The sequence below is a fragment of the Peromyscus eremicus genome, chromosome 8a, assembly GCF_949786415.1.
Source record: "Peromyscus eremicus chromosome 8a, PerEre_H2_v1, whole genome shotgun sequence".
In the NCBI taxonomy this organism is placed as follows: domain Eukaryota; kingdom Metazoa; phylum Chordata; class Mammalia; order Rodentia; family Cricetidae; genus Peromyscus; species Peromyscus eremicus.
In genome coordinates this window covers 82,556,128-82,575,359 of record NC_081423.1, presented here as the reverse complement: position 1 = coordinate 82,575,359, position 19,232 = coordinate 82,556,128, and the positions used below count along the sequence as shown (strand labels likewise).

The window sequence follows — 19,232 nt, the reverse complement described above, 5'->3', positions numbered from 1 at the left end:
GGCTGCTCTAACGGGATGGGGCATGAGAGAACCCTTAGGAGCTGTGCTATGGCCAGGGTTTGCTTCTTCCTGGAGTGAGAAAGGAACCTGTAATCCAAGTGTTAAAACTGTGGCCTAGAGCAAAACCCCATTAACTCTGAATCATCTCTTTTGTTGCATTAAGGAAAAAAAAAAAAAAAGAAAAGAAAAACTCTCCACAAGTGAGCCCCGTGGAGGTGTGCAGGCAGCTGTGTTTGTCTGGAAGGCAGAGGAGTTGGCTCCACTCAGGGGGAGGAGGCGAGGCCCCCACCCCCTCCCAAGGGTATATAAAGAGTCCCAGGCTAGGGTCGACAGCACTGTAGTCTGGTTTCAGCCCAGCTCAGAAGCTCCTGCTGGAGTCTCTCCTGCTTGAAAAGGACAAGAAGGCACAGGCTGCCTGACCATGGCCACCACATTCTTGCAAACTTCTTCCACCTTTGGAGGTGGCTCTACTCGAGGGGGTTCCCTCCGTGCTGGTGGAGGCAGCTTTGCTGGAGGGAGTCTCTACGGGGGAGGCGGGAGCCGAAGTATCTCTGCTTCTTCTGCTAGGTTTGTCTCCTCGGGGGCAGGAGGGGGATATGGCGGTGGTATGAGTTGTGGTTTTGGTGGTGGTGCTGGTGGTGGTTTTGGTGGAGCCTTCAGTGGGGGTTTTGGCGGTGGCTTTGGTGACTTTGGCGGTGGCGATGGAGGTCTCCTCTCTGGCAATGAGAAGATCACCATGCAGAACCTCAATGACCGCCTGGCATCCTACCTGGACAAAGTTCGTGCCCTGGAGCAGGCTAACACGGAGCTGGAGGTGAAAATCCGAGATTGGTACCAGAAGCAGAGCCCAGCCAGTCCAGAGCGAGACTATAGCCATTACTTTAAGACCATGGAAGAGATCCGGGACAAAGTAAGTCTTTACATGTCAGACAGAGGGAAACAGGCGGCTGGTGCCCCGTACACATCTGTAACATCAGCATTACTGCTGACTAAGAGACTAAGTCCTTTACTGCTGTGTAACCTCAGCAAGGCTGGGATACACTTGCTTTCCAGGCACATGTGGGAACACATCTGTTCCACTTGGCAGTGCCGGGGGAGGGAGTGGTCTTGGGAATCTGATTTGGATACATGGGGTTGCAGATGGGGGGCAACGAACGAGAGCAACTCCTTTTCCCTGCCCTACCAAAGCTGCAGGGATTTTTGTAAATGATTGCTTTAACTTTTTGACCTGCATGCTGTTCAGGCACAGCCTCCTGAGTCCTAAATACCAGGACCATTTGCTTCAGCCCTTAAGGATGTCTTTATTGCCGAAATTGTTGTTGGATCTTAGGAGACCAGGGAACTCAACACAGGCTGGGCCACCCCCTCACTTTCCCTTTTACTAACTAGATCTGTTTTCCTTAGTTGTAAATGCTTTCCTTAGCGGCTGTCCAAGTTCCCAATGGCTGCAATGTTTCGGAGACAAAGGGCCCTGTCAAGGCATGCAGGAGGCTGCCACTGTGAGCTGTGCCCAAGTAGGCTGGTTTAGTGTCTCTGGAGAGCCCTTACCTGCCAGAGCCGATTGCATGCATTGCAGCACAGCCTTGGCTAGCCATGTCCGACAGGCAATTCCAGGCAACGCTGCCTCCTTAGTTTTCTATGCCTTGAAGGTGTCACAGGAAGGTAGCGTGGGTTAGCACAACGAAAGCACACAGGGAGTGAAGTTGGGGGAGTGGTCGGCAAAGGGGAACTTGGGCATAGAACATAAAAACAGCAGCCCTTAAGTACAGCTCTCTGTCTCCTGCAGATACTGGCTGCCACCATTGACAACTCGCGTGTCATCCTGGAGATTGACAATGCCAGGCTGGCCGCGGATGATTTCAGGCTCAAGTGAGTTCCCTCTGCTTCCCCCCTGTCTACAGCACCCCCGCTACCCAGCCCTCCTCCTCTCTGAAACCTGGGCCCCTCACCTTCTCTGACTTGGGCTCCTTCCCACTCCTCAGGTATGAGAATGAGCTGGCCCTACGCCAGAGTGTGGAGGCTGACATCAACGGCCTGCGCCGGGTGCTGGATGAGCTGACCCTGGCTAGGACCGACCTGGAGATGCAGATTGAGCACTTGAACGAGGAGCTGGCCTACCTGAAGAAGAATCACGAGGAGGTGACCGCAGGACAGGGCGGGAGACAGAAGGGCAGGATTGTCTTTCTTTTGTCACAGTCCGCTGAGGGCTTAGTGGTTCAGAAATGCACCCCAGGGGCCCCGTGGATGAGAAGGGACACTACTCTCTGGTAATCTGGACCCAAGGCCAGGTCAGGTGTGAACTGCAGGATTGGTTTGCTTCGTGGGTATCTCAAGGTCCTTGTTTCATGGAACCCGGAGCAAGAGAGCTCCTCAGAGCTGAGGGGTCCATGTGATCCAACGAGGAACAGAGATAGGGTGTTGTGATGTGCTAAGGTCACACTGTAAATTAGCGAGAGTCAGTTAGCCCCCAAGACTCCAGGTGTCAGGTCTGTTTTATAGCCTTGTCTTTAAATGGTGTCTCCCCGCCTCCCCTTTGTAGGAGATGAAGGAGTTCAGCAGTCAGCTGGCTGGCCAGGTCAATGTGGAGATGGATGCAGCACCTGGGGTGGACCTGACCCATGTGCTGGCCGAGATGAGGGAACAATATGAGGCCATTGCAGAGAAAAACCGTCGGGATGCAGAGGCTTGGTTCTTCAGTAAGGTGGGTCTGACTCCCTCAGCTCTGCTCTCCCCCACCTCCCCCCTCCACAGGCCTCTGAGGAGGCCTGTGAGGCTCATGTTTCTCACGTGTGACTTGCAGACTGAAGAGCTGAACAAGGAGGTGGCCTCCAACACAGAAATGATCCAGACCAGCAAGACAGAGATCACAGACCTGAGACGCACCATGCAGGGGCTGGAGATCGAGCTGCAGTCCCAGCTCAGCATGGTACGGCCACTCTGGCCCTCCTGGGTGATGCATGTACCCATCTTCCATGGCTGGTAAAGCCTCAACCCCCATCCCACACAGTGGTCATTCCGGGCACTCCATCTCATCCTCCCTACCCCTCTATCTTCAGCGGGTTGCCTTCTAGCCTGATGGGTTTATGGATCTGTTGCCCTATCAGAAAGCTGGGCTGGAGAACTCTCTGGCAGAGGTGGAGTGCCGCTATGCCACACAACTGCAGCAGATCCAGGGGCTCATCAGCAGCCTGGAGACCCAGCTGAGCGAGCTCCGCTGTGAGATGGAGGCTCAGAACCAGGAGTACAACATGCTGCTGGACATAAAGACTCGGCTGGAGCAGGAGATCGCCACTTACCGCAACCTGCTCGAGGGCCAGGATGCTAAGTAGGTGTACAGGTGCAGGGAAAGAAAGGAAGGGGACAGACGGGCGGACGGGCTTGTGTCCGGGACCATCAGAAGAGGGAAACAGGGTATCCCGAGAGCTGCTTTGCTGAGTGGAATGAGACCTAAGGAGTCTGGAGTCTGTTCTGGTGTCTGGTTGTTATTTTGGGTGTATCACGTCTGTTCCCTGGACCTGTGCTTCTCCTGTAAATGATGGACAGGACACGACTACAGCTCCTGCTCTGTCTGTTTGGGATGGCAGACCCGAGGGACTGACCACCAGGATGTCCTAGCCCTTAGAAAAGTCATGTGTGGTGTGGGGGCTGGAGAGGACCACTCAGTGTCCACCAGGGGTTCCCTTAGGGAGACTGGAGCTTTCTTCCTTGGCTAACACCCACTGTCCCTTCTCTTTCAGGATGGCTGGCATTGGTGCCAGGGAAGGTAAGAGAGGGTAAAGCCCTTCGGTGGGGTGGGGAGCAGAGTATTGGAGGCACCATTCTACTTACAGTGGGGAGGAAGGAGGAAGAGACAGATGTCCCAATAAGTCAGGGTACTCCTGCTCCCGAATATACCCCTTTCCCATGGACTCTAGGTGGGACTGAGATTAGAAGTTTCCTAAGAACATTCCAGGCTGAGCAGGCTTTGATCAGGGCTTTCCTTCCTGATCTCACCTTCATGCTGGTGTGATACTCACTGTAACTCCTGTTCACGCACAGCTTGAAATCCCCTGTATCATTCACTGCTGGGCATCCCTGAGGTTACCAGCTCTCACCTCTGATGAGTAATTCATCAGGCCTCCTGGCAGCTCCACAGGGATTGGCCAGTGGCTCTCCGCAGGGGTGCTGTCCATCTTCCCAGAGCCTAAGCCTGCTTCCGGAAGTCCCCCATGCTGAAGCTTGCTTTTTGTTTCTGCAGCCTCCCTGGGAGGTGGAGGCGGCGGTGGCGGCAGCAGCAGCAACTTCCACATTAGTGTGGAGGAGTCAGTCGATGGAAAGGTGGTTTCTTCCCGTAAGAGAGACATCTAAGTATCTGGTGCAGGAGAAAAGACCCTTGCCACGCCCCCCATGTCCCCCGCTCTCCCTGGGCTGAGAGAGGTGCAGGCCAGAGAGGTTGGAAAAGCAGACTCCAGTCCATGCTTTCAGAGAGTGACCCGATGAAGAGAGTCTCTCTGCTTTCCAGTTCCGGGCTCTGCATGCTCTCCCTGTTGTAGTTTCCCCGGCTTCCTTTTGAATGTAGAGGTGCATGAAGCAGCTGACCTTTGTATGGTTGTCTGTTCCCTCAATAAAGAACCACTTTTCTTTTCACAAATGCCCCTTGGTCATGTGTTCAGCATTTCTTGGTGGTGTCCAGTTCCGAGGAGGTCACCATTCTGACACTTACCTCTCTCTGTTTTGTTTTTTTCTCCTTGTACGATCATACATAATCCTTTTTTTTTTTTTTCAAGACAGGGTTTCTTTGTGTAGCTCTGGCTGTCTTGGAACTCGATCTGCAGACCAGGCTGGCCTTGAACTCACAGAGATCCACCCGCCTCTGTCTCCTGAGTGCTGAGATTAAAGGCGCGTGCCACCACTGCCTTAAGTGTGTATTCATTCATTCTTGAGTGTGCAGAGTGTTGTGGCCCCAAAAGGTGGCTCACTTTACTGCATCACATGGGATGGGGGAACAGGGAGGGGTGGAAGTGGGGCTGGGACAGTTCCCTGGGGTACTTTGGGACACCTAGCATAGGACACGTGTTTAATAATTTTTTTCAAGTGACGGCTGCACACAAGTATTTGGTTATCACTGTGCTAGGCACATTCATTCCCGTGTCTGATTCAATACTCACCACGCTAGGTGGTCAGAGTTTGTCCTTCTCGTCTTAGCAGTGAGGACCCTGCTGCTGTAGAGGTGAAGGGCTTGCTTGGTAGCCTGGTGGATGCGCAGTAAGCATCAGGGCTGGACTGCATCTCATACTTACATGACTCATTCATTAACCAGGTCTTGTTCTGGAATCCTAGGCCATGGCCCTTCACAGCTCGTTGCCAGACCCCATTCCTGGCTTCTGTCCTGACCTCACACACTGAACATCCCTTTCTGTTTAGTGAGACATGTTTAGCCTTCAGGATGACCGGCCAAGTCCATCTCTGTACCTCTGTAAAGCTATACTTTGTCCCTTCGAAGAAGACATCTCCTTCCAAAGGGCACATAAGTCACCTAGAGGGAAAGACACTGGCTCCAGGAAGCCCCCTTTGATTTTTCCCAAGGTCAAAAGCAACTCTAGCCCTCGCTGCCTTTCTTGATCCAGACTTCTGTGCCTGCTCCCCGATTCTCAGCACCCCCAGGGCCCATTACAGTAGCAGTGTACACACACACACACACACACACACACACACACACACACACACACCTGCTGATTGCCTCTGATCTGGGGCTACATCCTCCGAGCCCAGATCCCATTGCCTTGAACAGAGTATGAGAAGAGGGAGTTGAGAGAGCTGGGTGGCTCAGCTGGACTGTGTCAGGTCTGGGTGAGGGCTGGGGGTGGGAGGGAGAAGCCTTCAGTCCTGCTGGGAGGAGAAGGCTGGGGGAAGCACTATCTGGTCTTTAAGGGAAGCACCATGCCCCTGGAGAGGGTTGGCGTTGTGTCCATGGGCAAAGCCCCGTCTCCACAGACCCTTGACGGAGATAGTGCTTGCTCTTCTGAGGAGTCTGAAGGGACAGTGTGTCTCCAGACAGCACAGGGAGGCCAGACTTCCTTAGGCTGAAGGAAGGAAATGGGATTTAAGGAGTGTCTACACCATGCTGGCCACGGGCAGGGTTTCCCACGATACTCTCTCATTAAGTGTCCCAAGAGCACTGTGAAGGGCTGTCAGCCTCCAGGGCCAGTTGCAGAAAAGGAAATGGAGGCCCAGGAATGTGAGGTTAATTTGAATGAGGTCACAAGCCAGAAATGGGAATACTGGGTCCTGATAAGTTCCTCTGATCCTAGATCCTCACTTTTCCCCCAATGACAGGAGGTAGCAGATGCTGAGACACATCTTTTTAAAGAAACGTGTTCACTGGCACCTCCAGGCAGCCTGTTCAAATGTCATAAAGAAATACTGTCAGGAAGACTGTCCTGGTGCAAGGCCTTTGTCTCATGCGCTCACATGGAAGGACGCTTAAGACATTCACTGCAATCCATGCTTTTCCCCATCCTGAGAACAGCCAGTTCCATACCAAGCCTCCTTTGGCCCAGGTGGCAGAAGCTTGTAGCCCTGTTCCTGCTCTGCCTCACCGGCCTTCGGGTCCCCAAGGAGAGGCCTCAGACCTTCTGAACCAAGTCCATATCTTTCTGCCTTCAGTTTGCAAAACAAACAAACAAACAAGCAACAACCACCTCTGCAGAAGCTGCAGTATTAAGGCAAGAGTGGGTACAGACTGAGGGTGCCATCTGCTAGCTTTCTCCTGCAGCTGGACCTTGAGTCTAGGGAGGAGAAGCTGCCTCTCCGACAGGTGATGCGGCTCAGCGAGGAAAAGGGGCTTGTGGCCAAGACCGATGACCTAAGTTTGAGTTCCGGGATCGACATGGTAGGAGAGAGCCAACCTCCATAGGTTGTCCTCTGAATTCCATTGGTGCACCGAGGACAACCTCGCTCACATACACACACAAATAAATAATAAGATAAACGTGAAAATATTGTGTATGCACATGTGTGAGAGAGAGGAGGGAGAGAAGAGGAGAGAGATGACCTAGAACTCCTGATCTTCCTGACGACTGGGTTTATAGGTGTGAGCCACCATGCTGGTCTGGAGTACCTATTTCTGCTTTCCTGGGATCCCCAGTGGGGCTGTCAAGATGTTCTTGGAACTTGTCTCCTGCCTTGTCCCTGGGGATGCCTGTACCCTGAAATGGCTCATGTTCTATGAGCCCTTAAATAGTTTCTGAGCAGAAGAGGTACACCTTCTGTCTGTCCTGGGCTGAGGTCAGGCTTGGGTTCTAGCCAACCCGAGGAAGCAGGCAGCAGATGATCCCCCTCCCATCCCTACAGAGAGAGGTTATGGTCTTGGGTGTGTCTTCAGCTCAGGTTGGCCTTCCCAGAGCAGGCATGAGATACGTCTGCCAAATCTCCCAGAGGACTGAAGCTGGTCTTTTTCCTTCTCTGGGCCTCAGTTTCCCAACCTGTGTAACGAAGAGTATGGCTGGACATGGTGACCTGGAACCTTGGAGAAGAACCTGGCACTGGACCTTCTGCAGAACCCTCTGTGTGGGTCGAACATCAGCGTTTGCTGACCTTGTACATGGAGCTGGTTCTCCTTCACTGACCTTGCCTGATACATGGCTCTGGATGGCCTCTGGTCTCTTGGAAGTGTGTCTCTGTGGTGGTCACCTGCAAGGGCAATGGGAGGGAAGAGGTCCAGCAGGACAGCTTTGCTCCTGAGACTGGGAGCTGGGGTAGCCCCTTGAATGCTGCTTCTGTGTGCCTTGTCTTATCACCTGCACCCACAGACAAAGGCTCCCCCAAACAGCTCCTCAGGCTTCTCTGCACCAGGAGCCATGTTCGGAGAGATGGCCAAGGATTGTGTCCTCAAATAGGGTAGAGGAAGTGATAAAAGAGCCACCTGCCACCTGCTCGGTTGCTATGTGTGCTATGCAGGGACCAGAGAGGAAGGCGAAGCTGTGTGTCAGTGCAGGGTGGAGGCCCAGGAGGATTTTCAGACCGGCCATCTAACAATGAGCTTGCATTTCCTCACCTGCAATTCTCTCCTTGCTCCATGCCCTTTGCATCTCAGGCATTTGATAAGCCGTATGTGCTCACTCATCTAATACCTGTTTTTCAGTTGTGGCCATTCAGGCCTTGGAAGGTTGAGCAACTTTCCTAAGGTCACACAGCTAGCTGGTGACCAATGGAGGCTTGAAACTCAGGTTCCTCTCATCCAAAGTCTTTGCTGACCCTGCTGAGTCCCTGGGAAGCCTGTGTTGACATAAAGCCTGTGTTAGAATTAGGCACTGTGGACGTGCCAGGGCCCGAGGCACCAAGGCTAGTTTGAAGTGATTTACGAGTAGTTCTGTAAGAAGCAGGTGTCTGTGAGGAGGGAGAGCTGCCTTAAGGTCTGGGTTGACTGTCAGGAGGAAGGTCTGCTTCTCAAGAGAGAGAAGACAGACCCCGTCTAAGCAGGACACTGCAGTAGAAGCCAGGGGACTGGGTGCAAGCCAGGGAAGGCTCTGCACATTAGCAATTTAGTGAAGGCTAATAGCTGAGGGCCAGAGACTTGGAAAGACGATGTGCTGAAACCAACTTAGAGGTGGTTTCACTGTGAGGTTCATGAGAAGCTTGCATGTCTTCTTGTTTCTTATTGTCCCAGGCCTCAGTTGTCCTAAATGTGAAAAGAGGGTATTAGGTGGGACAGTTCTTATTGCAGTCCTTCACTGAGTGAGTACTCCCATAAACGCCTGGGCTTAGGAACTCAGATCAGTCAAAGCCATTGGAAAGGCTGATACTGCAAGCTATTCATGTCATAGGCCACCATGGGAAGCAGGACCATCCACTGTCCAGATACTAGTGATGGCTGAGCATGGAAAGGCCAACAGATGTGCTTGCATGGGAGATAAGAACTGACCCTCAGAAACCTGAGTACCCCACCACTAAGTATGGTAGACAGAGCAAGAGCTGAGATTCAAAATTTGAATTCAAGGTGTCCTAGGACAAATGAATTGCTTATCTGAAATTCACCTGCTTCGTCTGAAAAAGCAGGTCTTAAAAACACAAAACAAAACAAAAAAACATCCCGGGCTGGACATTTAGCTCAGTGGGTAGTGAGCTTGTTTAGCATGCATGAAGCCCTAGGTTTGATCCCCAGCACAGAGTAAACTTGGTGTGATTACACTCACTTGTATCCTAGCACTCGGGATGTGAAGGTAGGAGGATCAGAAGTTCAAGGTCAGCCTTGGCTATGTAATTTATTTTAGGTCATTCAGGACTACATGATGTTTTTGAGGGCAGCTTGAGCTTTGAAAACACTCTGTCTCAAAAATAAAATAATAAAGCAGCGAACAATGACCCTCTTCTCTTTGAGATCACATGACAAGAAATTCTGTGATGTTTACTGGAAATCTGACATAAGCTCAATTCTGACACAACCATAGTTAGAAAAGACCTCACAGCAGGGCGGTGGTGGCGCATGCCTTTAATCCCAGCGCTTGGGAGGCAGAGCCAGGCGGATCTCTGTGAGTTCAAGGCCAGCCTGGTCTATAGAGTGAGATCCAGGACAGGCACCAAAACTACACAGAGAAATCTTGTCTCGAAAAAACAAAAAACAAAACAAAAACAAAAACAAAAACAAAAAAAAGAAAAAGGAAAGACCTCACAGGTTAGGGTTCAGTCCCACAAGACAGAACCCTGATTCAGATAACAACTGTAAGCAGCATGTCTCCAGGCTGCCCACAACTTCTACCCGACTTGTAACAAATTGTGGGGTTCCATGACTCCCTCCTTACCAGTCTCACAGAATTCAGGAAAATAATGTGCTTATTATTGCCAATCGATTGTGAAGAATACTTTGAAGACTTCAAGTGATTTACATGCAGACCCTGGAGAAGACTGTTTGTACTAAAATGGGTTCTTACATATCCCAGATTGATCTCAAGTATACTGTGTAGCCAAGGATAACCCTGAACTCTGAATTCCCGGGCACTGAGATTACAGGCATGCACCACCTGGTTTATACAGTGCTGGCCATTAAATCCTGGTCTTCATGCATGCTAGGCGAGCGTGGTACCAGCAGAGCTACATCCTAACTGACCGCCGAGATTTTGAATTTGGGCAATGCAGTTAGCTTCTCTGTAACTCAGTTGCCCCAGCGGAATAAGAGTATGGTATATAGAGCAGAGTTGTTCTGAAATAAGATCATGCAGATAGAATGTTCAACGTAGTATCTATTTTATTGACTGTGTGCAGGTGCGCATGTGTGAGAGCATTCACGTGTGTGAATGGAGGTGCTGTGCGGAGGCAAGAGGGCAGTTTTGGGTGTTGGTCTCCACTATCTACTTTGTTTAACGCAGGACCTTTTGATTGTGACCGCTGCTGTAAGTCCAGCTGGCCCATGAGCCTCCTGGGAGTCCTCTGTCCCCACGTCCCATTTTCCTGTAGGAGGACTGTGGTAATAGAACTTTATGTGTCTGTCTTGTACATGAGTCCTGACGATCCCAAATCAGGTCCTTAGCCTTGGGCAGCAAGTGCTTTTACCTGCCGAGTCGTCTCCCAAGCCCCTCAACATCTCGTGTGTACTTTGACAAGTGAAATCTGAGTGGAAAATGGCTGACCCACCTCCCAAGGGGTCCCAAGGCTCCCACCAGGGAAGCAGACCCCTCCAGACCTTTGATCCAGGCCTAGAGGACAGTCTCCCTTCCTCAGAGATACCTGTTTGGCACGCACTATTCCCAAGTCACTTCAGACTAGCTTTAGTGCTTCAGGCCCTTGCATGTTCATGGAGTTCACTTCCTTCTTCCCGCTAATCTCACTAACTCAGAGCACGCATGTGACCTGCTGTGTGGGGTTTTCCCCCCAACAAGAGTTTCTGTGATGCCCTCTGGAAATCACACCAGTCAGTGTAGTTCTGACATCAACTGGAGTTAACACAGACCCCAAAGGCTGTGACCCAGCCTTTAACGGCTGAGCCGTCTCTCCAGCCCTGGAGTTAGTACAGACCCCAAAGGCTCTGGCTCAGGCCCACAAGACTGAATAAACCCTGTTTCAGATGACAATTATAGGCAGCACATTCCCCAGGTTAACTGCAACATTTGTTACACCTGGTTATAAGTCATGGATCCCCAAGACTCCCTTCTTTGGTAGAGGAGCTCATAGAATCCAGGAAAACATTGTGATGGTTGCTAAAGGCCCCCAAATGAGCAGTCGGGGGAAGAAACACATAGATGAGGGTTCAGCTGGGCCCCCAGTACAGGAATTATTGTCCTCATCAAGTTGACGGACATCACCCTTCTGGCACATAGGCATGGTCTCGTTCGTCGGCTGTGAGCTGTCTGAACTGCATACTTTAGCATTTGAGTGGAGATTTCATCACACAGGCATGATTAATGAACACAGCCTCCAGCTGCATTCCTCTTCCTGGAGGATGAGGGCTGGGCAGGTAAGACTGAAAGTCATTCAGGTGACCAGCCCCCCTCCATGAACCCACCCAGCACCATCTACCATGATGCTCCTGTTATCAGAAAAAGCTGAGAGATTGAAGACTGTCTATGGCTAACACTGGAGACCAGGTATGAGGACAAAAGGTGTCCCCAGTGTCCCCATGGATCAAAAATTAAGGGTTTTAATTCTGTGCCAGGAACCCAAGACAAAACTCCCTAAATGTTCATATTTTTCTGTAAATCACACTATCCTGGAATGAACTATTTAAAGACCTGAGCACTTCACCCCTGGGTATGGATAGACAGAACCAGAAGACAGATTCAAAATTTGGCTTCAAAGATGTCCTTGGGCAAGTGATTTGCTTTCTTGAACCTCACCTGCTTCGTCTGAAAAATCCTCTCTTGAGCTGGGGATGTAGCTGAGTAGGTGGTGAGCTTGGATTGCATGTATGAACTGCTGGTTTTGATTGCTAGCATGGAATAAATCTGGTATGGTGGATCATGCCTGTGATCCTGGTACTCAGGAAGTAGACACATAGCGTCGGAAGTTCAAGGTCCTTGGCTACAGACATAAGACTCTGTCTCAAAATGAAAGAAATAAAACAATAAACACCAATCACCCTCTCCTAACATGAGGCTAAATGACAACGTATTAATGTTAAGCTTGGTGGTGAATGCATGTGGTTTTCTCTCTCCTCCTCTTGAAACAGATGGAGGCCTTAGGATGGAATTTCATGTTGTTTTGTCAAAGAGCCAATGAGAAAACTGTCAGACAAGCGAGCATGAGTTTTCGTGAGTGCTGAGATGGGGACTGGGAACCCAGATGAGTCTGTGCTCAGCTTCCCCTCGAAGGGCCTGGTTTGTGCCATAGGCCCTGGGGGTCACAATGTGTAGGTGGAGGGCATTCTTGTAGCAAGATACCATGAGTCCCTTCTGGGAGGGGGAGGCTGTGCCCTGACCCTGTGAGGGGAGGCATGTCATGGCCATCCATGTTTGCTCTGCCAGGGCTTTGGAGGATCTGTGACATTGTTACCTTTAGAGGCGTTGGCCCCAACCTGCTTGTCAACCCAGGAGGATTGGGGCATCATCACCTCGGGCCAGGCAGGTTTCATTAATCACCTTTTTGTTAGTTTTGATCCTTCATGGAGAGAGCCAGGGCTCTTGCTTTGGGCTGAATCATGCCTTTCCAGTGAGAGAGCTGAGCCATCAGCTTGGGATGGGAGGGCTGGGCAGGGTCAGGGGTCAGCCCAAATCCTGGACTCATCGTGGTGTTTGAACACCCTAGTACACCCTGGGTCTTGCTCTGGTAAGACCACCTGCCTTCTGGGTGAACACGGGTCCACTTCCTTACCTCTGAACACGAAGGTGACAATGTCCCGACTCAGGGCTCTCTTTTCTAGTCTTGCTGAATCAGCACAGGGCGTGCTGGGATGGTCTCACACCTGTGCTACCTCTCTTCAGGCCCTGCCTGGTATTACCAAGCCCTCATACTCCTGTGGCTCAGAACCCTGATCCTGAGAGGCCATTCACAGTAGCTGTGGTCCATTGATGTGGGAAGGTTGGGGGCCCAGGCTGGGGTCCTTCCTTTTCAGCCCTGGAAACTTCTTTCCTATCCCAGGTTCTGAGAGGGGCCCTTCAAGACCTTTTCTTCCAGTGGGACCAGCAAGGCCTCCTCTACCAGTGTCTTTGTGCAGTCCCCGAGCTTCTTAGCCACACTCTGGGGTCTTCAGAAGAGAACCTAACCCTAGCTCCCAAGACATTACCTTCTATGCGTCTCTCAGTCAAATGCTTACAAACTGAAGCAGATATCATGAGCGAGGACCCTGCTCGGGAACTCAAGAACCTTTGCAGATTTGGAAGGTGCCCTAAGACAATCAGAATAATGGCTTATTAACCTAATGTGTTGGACTGACCCAGAGTTTTTGAACCTCAACCCTGTAGACCTTTGGGGTATGGTAATTCATTGCTGCGGAGACTTTCCTGAGCATTGCAAGATATTTAGCGACATCCCCTATCTCTACCCTTTGCACATCAGGACCATCATCCAATGGTTTGTGACAACTCAAACAACTCTAGATATTGTTAAGTGTCCTCTGGGGAGTCAAGTAGCCTCTGGTGGAGAACCTATGGACTCATCTCTGGTGACAGATGTTGGAAGAATGATTTTATTAGGGGCGTGGGCTGCAGGTGGATTCTCAGGAAAGGTACCATGAGTTTACAAGTACTCAGTTGTGGATAGCGGTTGTACAGGAGCGTGCATAAGCGACAAGCAATTAGACACTTAGGCTTTATAAACTTTATTGTGTGAAAAATAGATCTAAAATGAGTCTTAGGGTAGAACTAGCCTTGGGATTTAGTTCTGATTCTATCTAAGATTCAGTTTTTTGGGTATAAAGTGGGGGATATTATAAATACTACCTCCTGGGGCTGCTGCTAAGATGGGTGAAACTGAGCACAGGGCTGGTGAGATGCTCAGCAGAGTTTCATTCCTGGGACACACATGGTAGAAGGAGAGAGATGACTCCTGACAGTTGTCCTCTGACCTCCACAGCATACTGCAGTACATGTGTTCCCCCAGTGCACAAAATAATTAAATGTAACTGAAAAATTAAAGGAAAAAAAAAAGAAACTGAGTGTAAAGTACTTAGGCTCTGAGCATATTAGTGGGGTTACTTCCTCTTCCCATGCCTCAGTTTCCTCAACTGTGTTTGCTTTCTGGGGTCCCCTAGGGTCTCTTGTTAGTGTTTCTTTTTTGAACCATTTCCTCCTTCCTTCCTTCCTTCCTTCCTTCCTTCCTTCCTTCCTTCCTTCCTTCTTTCTTCCTTCCTTCCTTTCTTTTTTTTCTTTCAAGATTTATTTATTTTTATTTCATGGGCATGAGTGTTTGATTGCATGTATGTCATGCATCATGAGTGTTCCTGGTGCCTACAGAGTCCAGAAGAAGGAATGAGATTCCCCTGGAACTGGAGTTACAGACGTTTGTGAGCTCTCATGCAGGTGTTGGGAACTGAACTCAGGCCCTTGCCCAAAACAGCAAGTATTCTTAGCCATGGAGCCAACTCTCCAGTCCCTGGAACCATTTCTTTCTCAGGCTAAACATGTTCAAGGTGGTTAATTCTTCAAGACCAACAAAGTTTGTCATCAGAAGTGTTGGGTGCATTGGCATAGATGAAGTACTAAGGGTTTCCAGAACACTTCAGCCAGATGTTTTAGAGGCAGAAAGAAGGGTTGTGAGGGCTAAGGCGATTCCACCCAGCATGGGGCCACTTTACAGCCTGGCCTTCCCCTGAGGAGGCTCTCTGGCAGACCATTGCAGTTCAGTCCCCATTCTAATACTGGGCAGGGCTGGGACCGAGGTTCCTAACTGGAAAGGTGAAGTAGAATTCGGGGTTGTCAAAACGATAGTCTCAAGCAGAACACTGCTCCCTCTGAATCATCCCTTTTGTTGAGGATTAAAAGGAAAAGAAAAGCCACCCCCAAAGACACAACCCACCCTGGAGAGCAGAGGTAACTGGGTTTGTGGGAACTGAGGTACAGTTGGCATCCAGTCAGAGGGTGGGGAAGGGAGGAGAGAGGGTGTCCCACCCCCATGGAAGGTGCATAAAAGGCATGCCCAGCGAGGAAGAACCACAGTCCTCCTTGGCCTTGGTCAAGTTCAGCTCCTGTCTGCTCCTGCTCTTACTCTAGCTCCCACCATGAGCTGTCGCTTTCAGAGTTCCTCCACCAGCTATGGCGGGGGTTTCGGGGCCGGTTCTTGCCAGCTTGGAGGAGGCCGGAAAATCTCTACCTGTTCTTCCCGGTTTGTTACCGGAGGGTCAGCTGGAGGCTACGGAGGTGGCATGAGCTGTGGCTTTGGTGGAGGGGCTGGCAGTGGTTTTGGGGGTGGCTTTGGAGGTAGCTATGGCGGAGGTTTTTGTGGGGGTTTTGGTGGTGGCTTTGGTGACTTTGGAGGTGGCGATGGTGGCCTCATCTCTGGCAATGAGAAAATCACCATGCAGAATCTCAACGACCGCTTAGCCAACTACCTGGAAAAGGTACGCGCTCTGGAGGCAGCCAATGCTGATCTGGAGGTGAAGATTCGTGACTGGCACCTGAAGCAGAGCCCAGCTAGTCCAGAGCGGGACTACAGTGCCTACTACAAGACCATAGAGGAGCTCCGGAATAAGGTGAGGCCTCTGATGCTAAGAAGGCTTTCTTAGTACAGGGCAGAGCCTCAAGAGCTAGCACATGCAATATTGCAGAGGACCAGGCATGGATGGAGTTCATATTCCTGCAGGGGAAAATTCTAACTCCGCACTACCAAGAGTCCCTACTACTGAAGTTTTCTTATGCTGTGACCCAGACGCTTCCTCTCATACTTCTTGTTTATTGGTGTCGTTATTCCTGCCAATTTTTTTTAATGGCTTCCTGAACTGTTACTTGTGACTCAGTTGCTATAACCTAACCTACTGAGTTATTTGGAAACATGACATTTTTAAAAAGTCACTGTGAATGGCTAAAACCAACAGAGAAAAGGCATCTTCATTCACTGTTTATTTTGGAAGAACCATGTATAAACTTATTCTCAGTGGAGGATGACTCAGTCGGGTGTAGAGGCAGTGGCTCAGGCTGGTACAGGGCCTGGAAGCCCTCAGTGATGCCCATCTGTCACACTGTGACACCAACTTGTTAGAGCAGAAATCTGCCAGCCTGGATCAAGCCCCAGTTAGGCAGGACAGGCTTTCATGCTTAGACTGTAAATGTCTGGGCAAGAGATTCAATTGAATGTGTTTCCTCTTTGCTTGTCTGGGAGGCCAGCTCCAGGGACATGGCCAGAACATATCTGGAGTCACACTGAACCCCTTCTGGCTTTAAGGGGAAGGCTCTGGAGACAGTGGCCTAGACAGGTAGCAGCTCTGAGATGTGACTACCTGAAGATGTCCTGAGTGGTGTTTCCTCTGAAATGTCTATCATTGGCCTCTCCCACCCTGACTTGATGAGGAATTGTCAAGAAAAAGAAGAGGGTGCTGGCCTTGCCTCTCTCTCGCTTCACAGAGTGCTTTCTTTGTCTCCACTCAAGCACAGTTAAGACGCTGAGTTTTGCTTTCTACGCACAGCTCCAGAGTGTTCCACCTGTTTTTTGTAGATTCTGGAAGCCACCACAGACAACAACAGGGTCATCCTGGAGATCGACAACGCCAGGCTGGCTGCAGATGACTTCAGACTCAAGTGAGTCTGTTTTCCTCAGGTCTATCCCAGCAGACTCTTCCATTAGAGGAATGTGCATCTGGTGGAGGACAAAGGCCTTGGAGGAGCAAAGGCCTTGGAGTCGTAGAGGAGTTCAGTGTGTGGGGTGGGATGTGTCTAATACTGTTTATGCTTTGCTTTAATTCTTAAAAATATTTCAGGTACGAAAATGAGCTGACCTTGCGCCAGAGTGTGGAGGCCGACATCAATGGCCTGCGCAGGGTGCTGGATGAGCTGACTCTGTCTAAGACTGACCTGGAGATGCAGATTGAGAGCCTGAATGAGGAGCTGGCCTACCTGAAGAAGAACCATGAGGAGGTGAGAGGGGATGACATGCTGAGCTACCTCTGGTGAGCAAGGAGAGCACTCTGCAGCAAGCTGACACTGTCACCCACTGTGGGGTCCTGAAGACTGGGTTCAGGACCACAACCTTCTGCTGTCACTCAGAGACAAGGAGAAGGAGGAGCTTCTCACATCTTCCTTTCCTACCCCACAGGAGATGAAGGAGTTCAGCAACCAGGTAGTAGGCCAGGTCAACGTGGAGATGGATGCCACCCCTGGCATTGATCTGACCCGCGTGCTGGCTGAGATGAGGGAGCAGTACGAAGCCCTGGCTGAGAAGAATCGGAGGGATGCTGAGGAATGGTTCCAGAGGCAGGTACTGAAATACCTAGCCCACATAGCTGGGTGGTGCTGAGTGGGGGGCGGGGCATGGCTTTTGGTCAGGACTTCTTGCTAAGCCCCACCACCCCCTTCTCTCTCTTTGACATTCAGAGTGCAGAGTTGAGTAAGGAAGTGTCCTCCAGTGCTGCCATGATCCAGACCAGCAAGACAGAGATCACAGAGCTCAGGCGCACACTCCAGGGCCTGGAGATCGAGCTGCAGTCCCAGCTGAGCATGGTACCCTCTGCTACCTGTGCCCTGTGTCCCCCACTACTAGGTCTCCCTCTGGCCCGGCTCCCCCCATAACTTCTTCCTTGTCACCCCATCAGAAAGCTGGCTTGGAAAGCACCTTGGCTGAGACAGAGTGCCGCTACGCCCTGCAACTGCAGCAGATCCAGGGGCTCATCAGCAGCATCGAGACCCAGCTGAGTGACCTCCGCAGTGAGATGGAGTGTCAGAACCAGGAATACAAGATGCTGCTGGACATCAAAACAAGGCTGGAGCAGGAGATTGCCACCTACCGCAGCCTGCTCGAGGGCCAGGATGCCAAGTAGGTCCCTGGCACCTGCTGTCTTGAGAAGGTGGTCCCAGGAACAGTGGCTGGCAGAGCAGGCAGGGTCTTAGAGATCAGCCTCCTCCTGTCAGAGAGGGGAGAGCTTCTGTTTGAGCTTAGTCTGGCAAAAGAGCTGGGGTCAGGGCCCCTCCTCCTCTCTCCAGGTAGACTGAGGAACTGAGGCAGGCTAGCAGGGTTAATACCTTAGAACATCCCAATTCGGGTCTCTGTTTGTGGATAGACCGGAAAAGGGATGTGGAAGGGATTTAATCCAGGACAGCTGTTAGTTGGGATGTGGCTCAGCCAAACAAAGCTATCGAGGTAGTGGTTTGGGATGGCCACATAGCTCCATGACAGAGCGCCTGCTTGGCTTTTGCACCAAGGAGAGAGAAGGCGTTGACTGAACTGTTTTCATTCCATGTGCAGAGACTAAGCCATCCCTGTGGGCTTAGGAGAAAGGTGGGGGACAGAGAACTCGTGAACCAGATACCCCAAATCTTGGAACCAATAGTATCTACTTTTGAGGGCTTTCACACAGACAAATTGGCAAGACAGGTAGACAGGCAAGCATGCCTCGTAGATACCTTGGGGGGGAAAGAAGGTCCCGGGCTGGAGACAATGTTGGGAAAGATTCCAAGTCAAGGTTCTTGGAAGGTGACAGAGTCCCTATATCTGAGGACCAGGAAACACCTGTCCTCTGTTGCCCTCTGCTCATGGCTGTTTCCTCCCCCCCCCCCCCCCCCAGGATGACCGGTTTCAGCAACGCTGGAGGTGAGGAGACAGCTCAATGGTTTGAATTGCTGAACTTGGGTGGTGGTGGGCTGGGAGGGAGGCAGTGCTGGTTCCCAAGTACAAAGATGGAGGGAATTGGGTGGAAACAATTACATAAATGCCTCTGCCCCACAGAGCCATGGGGTTGTCTTGGACCATTGAGAACAATAATAGAATCCCCACCCACATACCCTTGACTACTTAGGAGCTTGTGAGCCTTCCTGGGGTCTTGGCTCAGCCTGAGGTGGGTTTTCTCCAGCCTGAGCATCTTGGTCTTCTCTCCATCTCAGGAAATGTCACTGCTTCTTCCTCCAACGCCTCTGTCTCCCCCTCCACTTCCGGTCGCCTGGATTTCCGCAAGTATTAACTCAGCCTGGAGTCCCTTTCCTGGCCTTCAGCAGCCACAGGAGGAGAGTTGACGGTGTAGGATGAGAAGACTCAGAATGTGAAGCCAGTTCCGTTTGTCCGAAGGACCCACGGCTCTGACAACCTCCGAGGATGGACCCGCCCCCTTTTCTCCTGATTGGAGGCCTTCTCTTCCCTCCCCTGCTCTTTCTTCCTACTTTGGTTTCTCATCACCTCTACTAAAA

The 19,232-nt window shown here is 51.0% G+C and overlaps 2 protein-coding genes across 2 annotated transcripts; both read left to right on the top strand.

Moving 5' to 3' along the window:
* The first annotated feature begins 324 nt into the window (after positions 1 to 324).
* On the top strand, positions 325 to 4,630 carry Krt15 (keratin 15). The gene is made up of 8 exons (XM_059271773.1): positions 325 to 910; positions 1,787 to 1,869; positions 1,983 to 2,139; positions 2,540 to 2,701; positions 2,801 to 2,926; positions 3,105 to 3,325; positions 3,738 to 3,763; positions 4,238 to 4,630. The coding sequence occupies exons 1-8, from the start codon at positions 422 to 424 to the stop codon at positions 4,345 to 4,347; spliced, it is 1,374 nt and encodes a 457-aa protein (XP_059127756.1). The 5' UTR covers positions 325 to 421; the 3' UTR covers positions 4,348 to 4,630.
* A 10,494-nt stretch (positions 4,631 to 15,124) lies between these two features.
* On the top strand, positions 15,125 to 19,009 carry Krt13 (keratin 13). The gene is made up of 8 exons (XM_059269724.1): positions 15,125 to 15,595; positions 16,555 to 16,637; positions 16,817 to 16,973; positions 17,152 to 17,313; positions 17,430 to 17,555; positions 17,648 to 17,868; positions 18,617 to 18,642; positions 18,933 to 19,009. Exons 1-8 carry the CDS (start codon positions 15,125 to 15,127, stop codon positions 19,007 to 19,009), a joined length of 1,323 nt encoding a protein of 440 aa, XP_059125707.1.
* Positions 19,010 to 19,232: the final 223 nt, after the last annotated feature.

Excerpts from the sequence above, each read along its gene's own strand:
- Krt13 (XM_059269724.1), top strand. The coding sequence starts at position 15,125 with ATGAGCTGTCGCTTTCAGAGTTCCTCCACCAGCTATGGCGGGGGTTTC. Across the intron at positions 15,596-16,554 it reads TAGAGGAGCTCCGGAATAAG|ATTCTGGAAGCCACCACAGA; the intron begins GTGAGGCCTCTG and ends TGTTTTTTGTAG. Across the intron at positions 17,556-17,647 it reads TGCAGTCCCAGCTGAGCATG|AAAGCTGGCTTGGAAAGCAC; the intron begins GTACCCTCTGCT and ends TCACCCCATCAG.
- Krt15 (XM_059271773.1), top strand. The coding sequence starts at position 422 with ATGGCCACCACATTCTTGCAAACTTCTTCCACCTTTGGAGGTGGCTCT. Across the intron at positions 1,870-1,982 it reads GCGGATGATTTCAGGCTCAA|GTATGAGAATGAGCTGGCCC; the intron begins GTGAGTTCCCTC and ends CCCACTCCTCAG. Across the intron at positions 2,702-2,800 it reads AGGCTTGGTTCTTCAGTAAG|ACTGAAGAGCTGAACAAGGA; the intron begins GTGGGTCTGACT and ends TGTGACTTGCAG.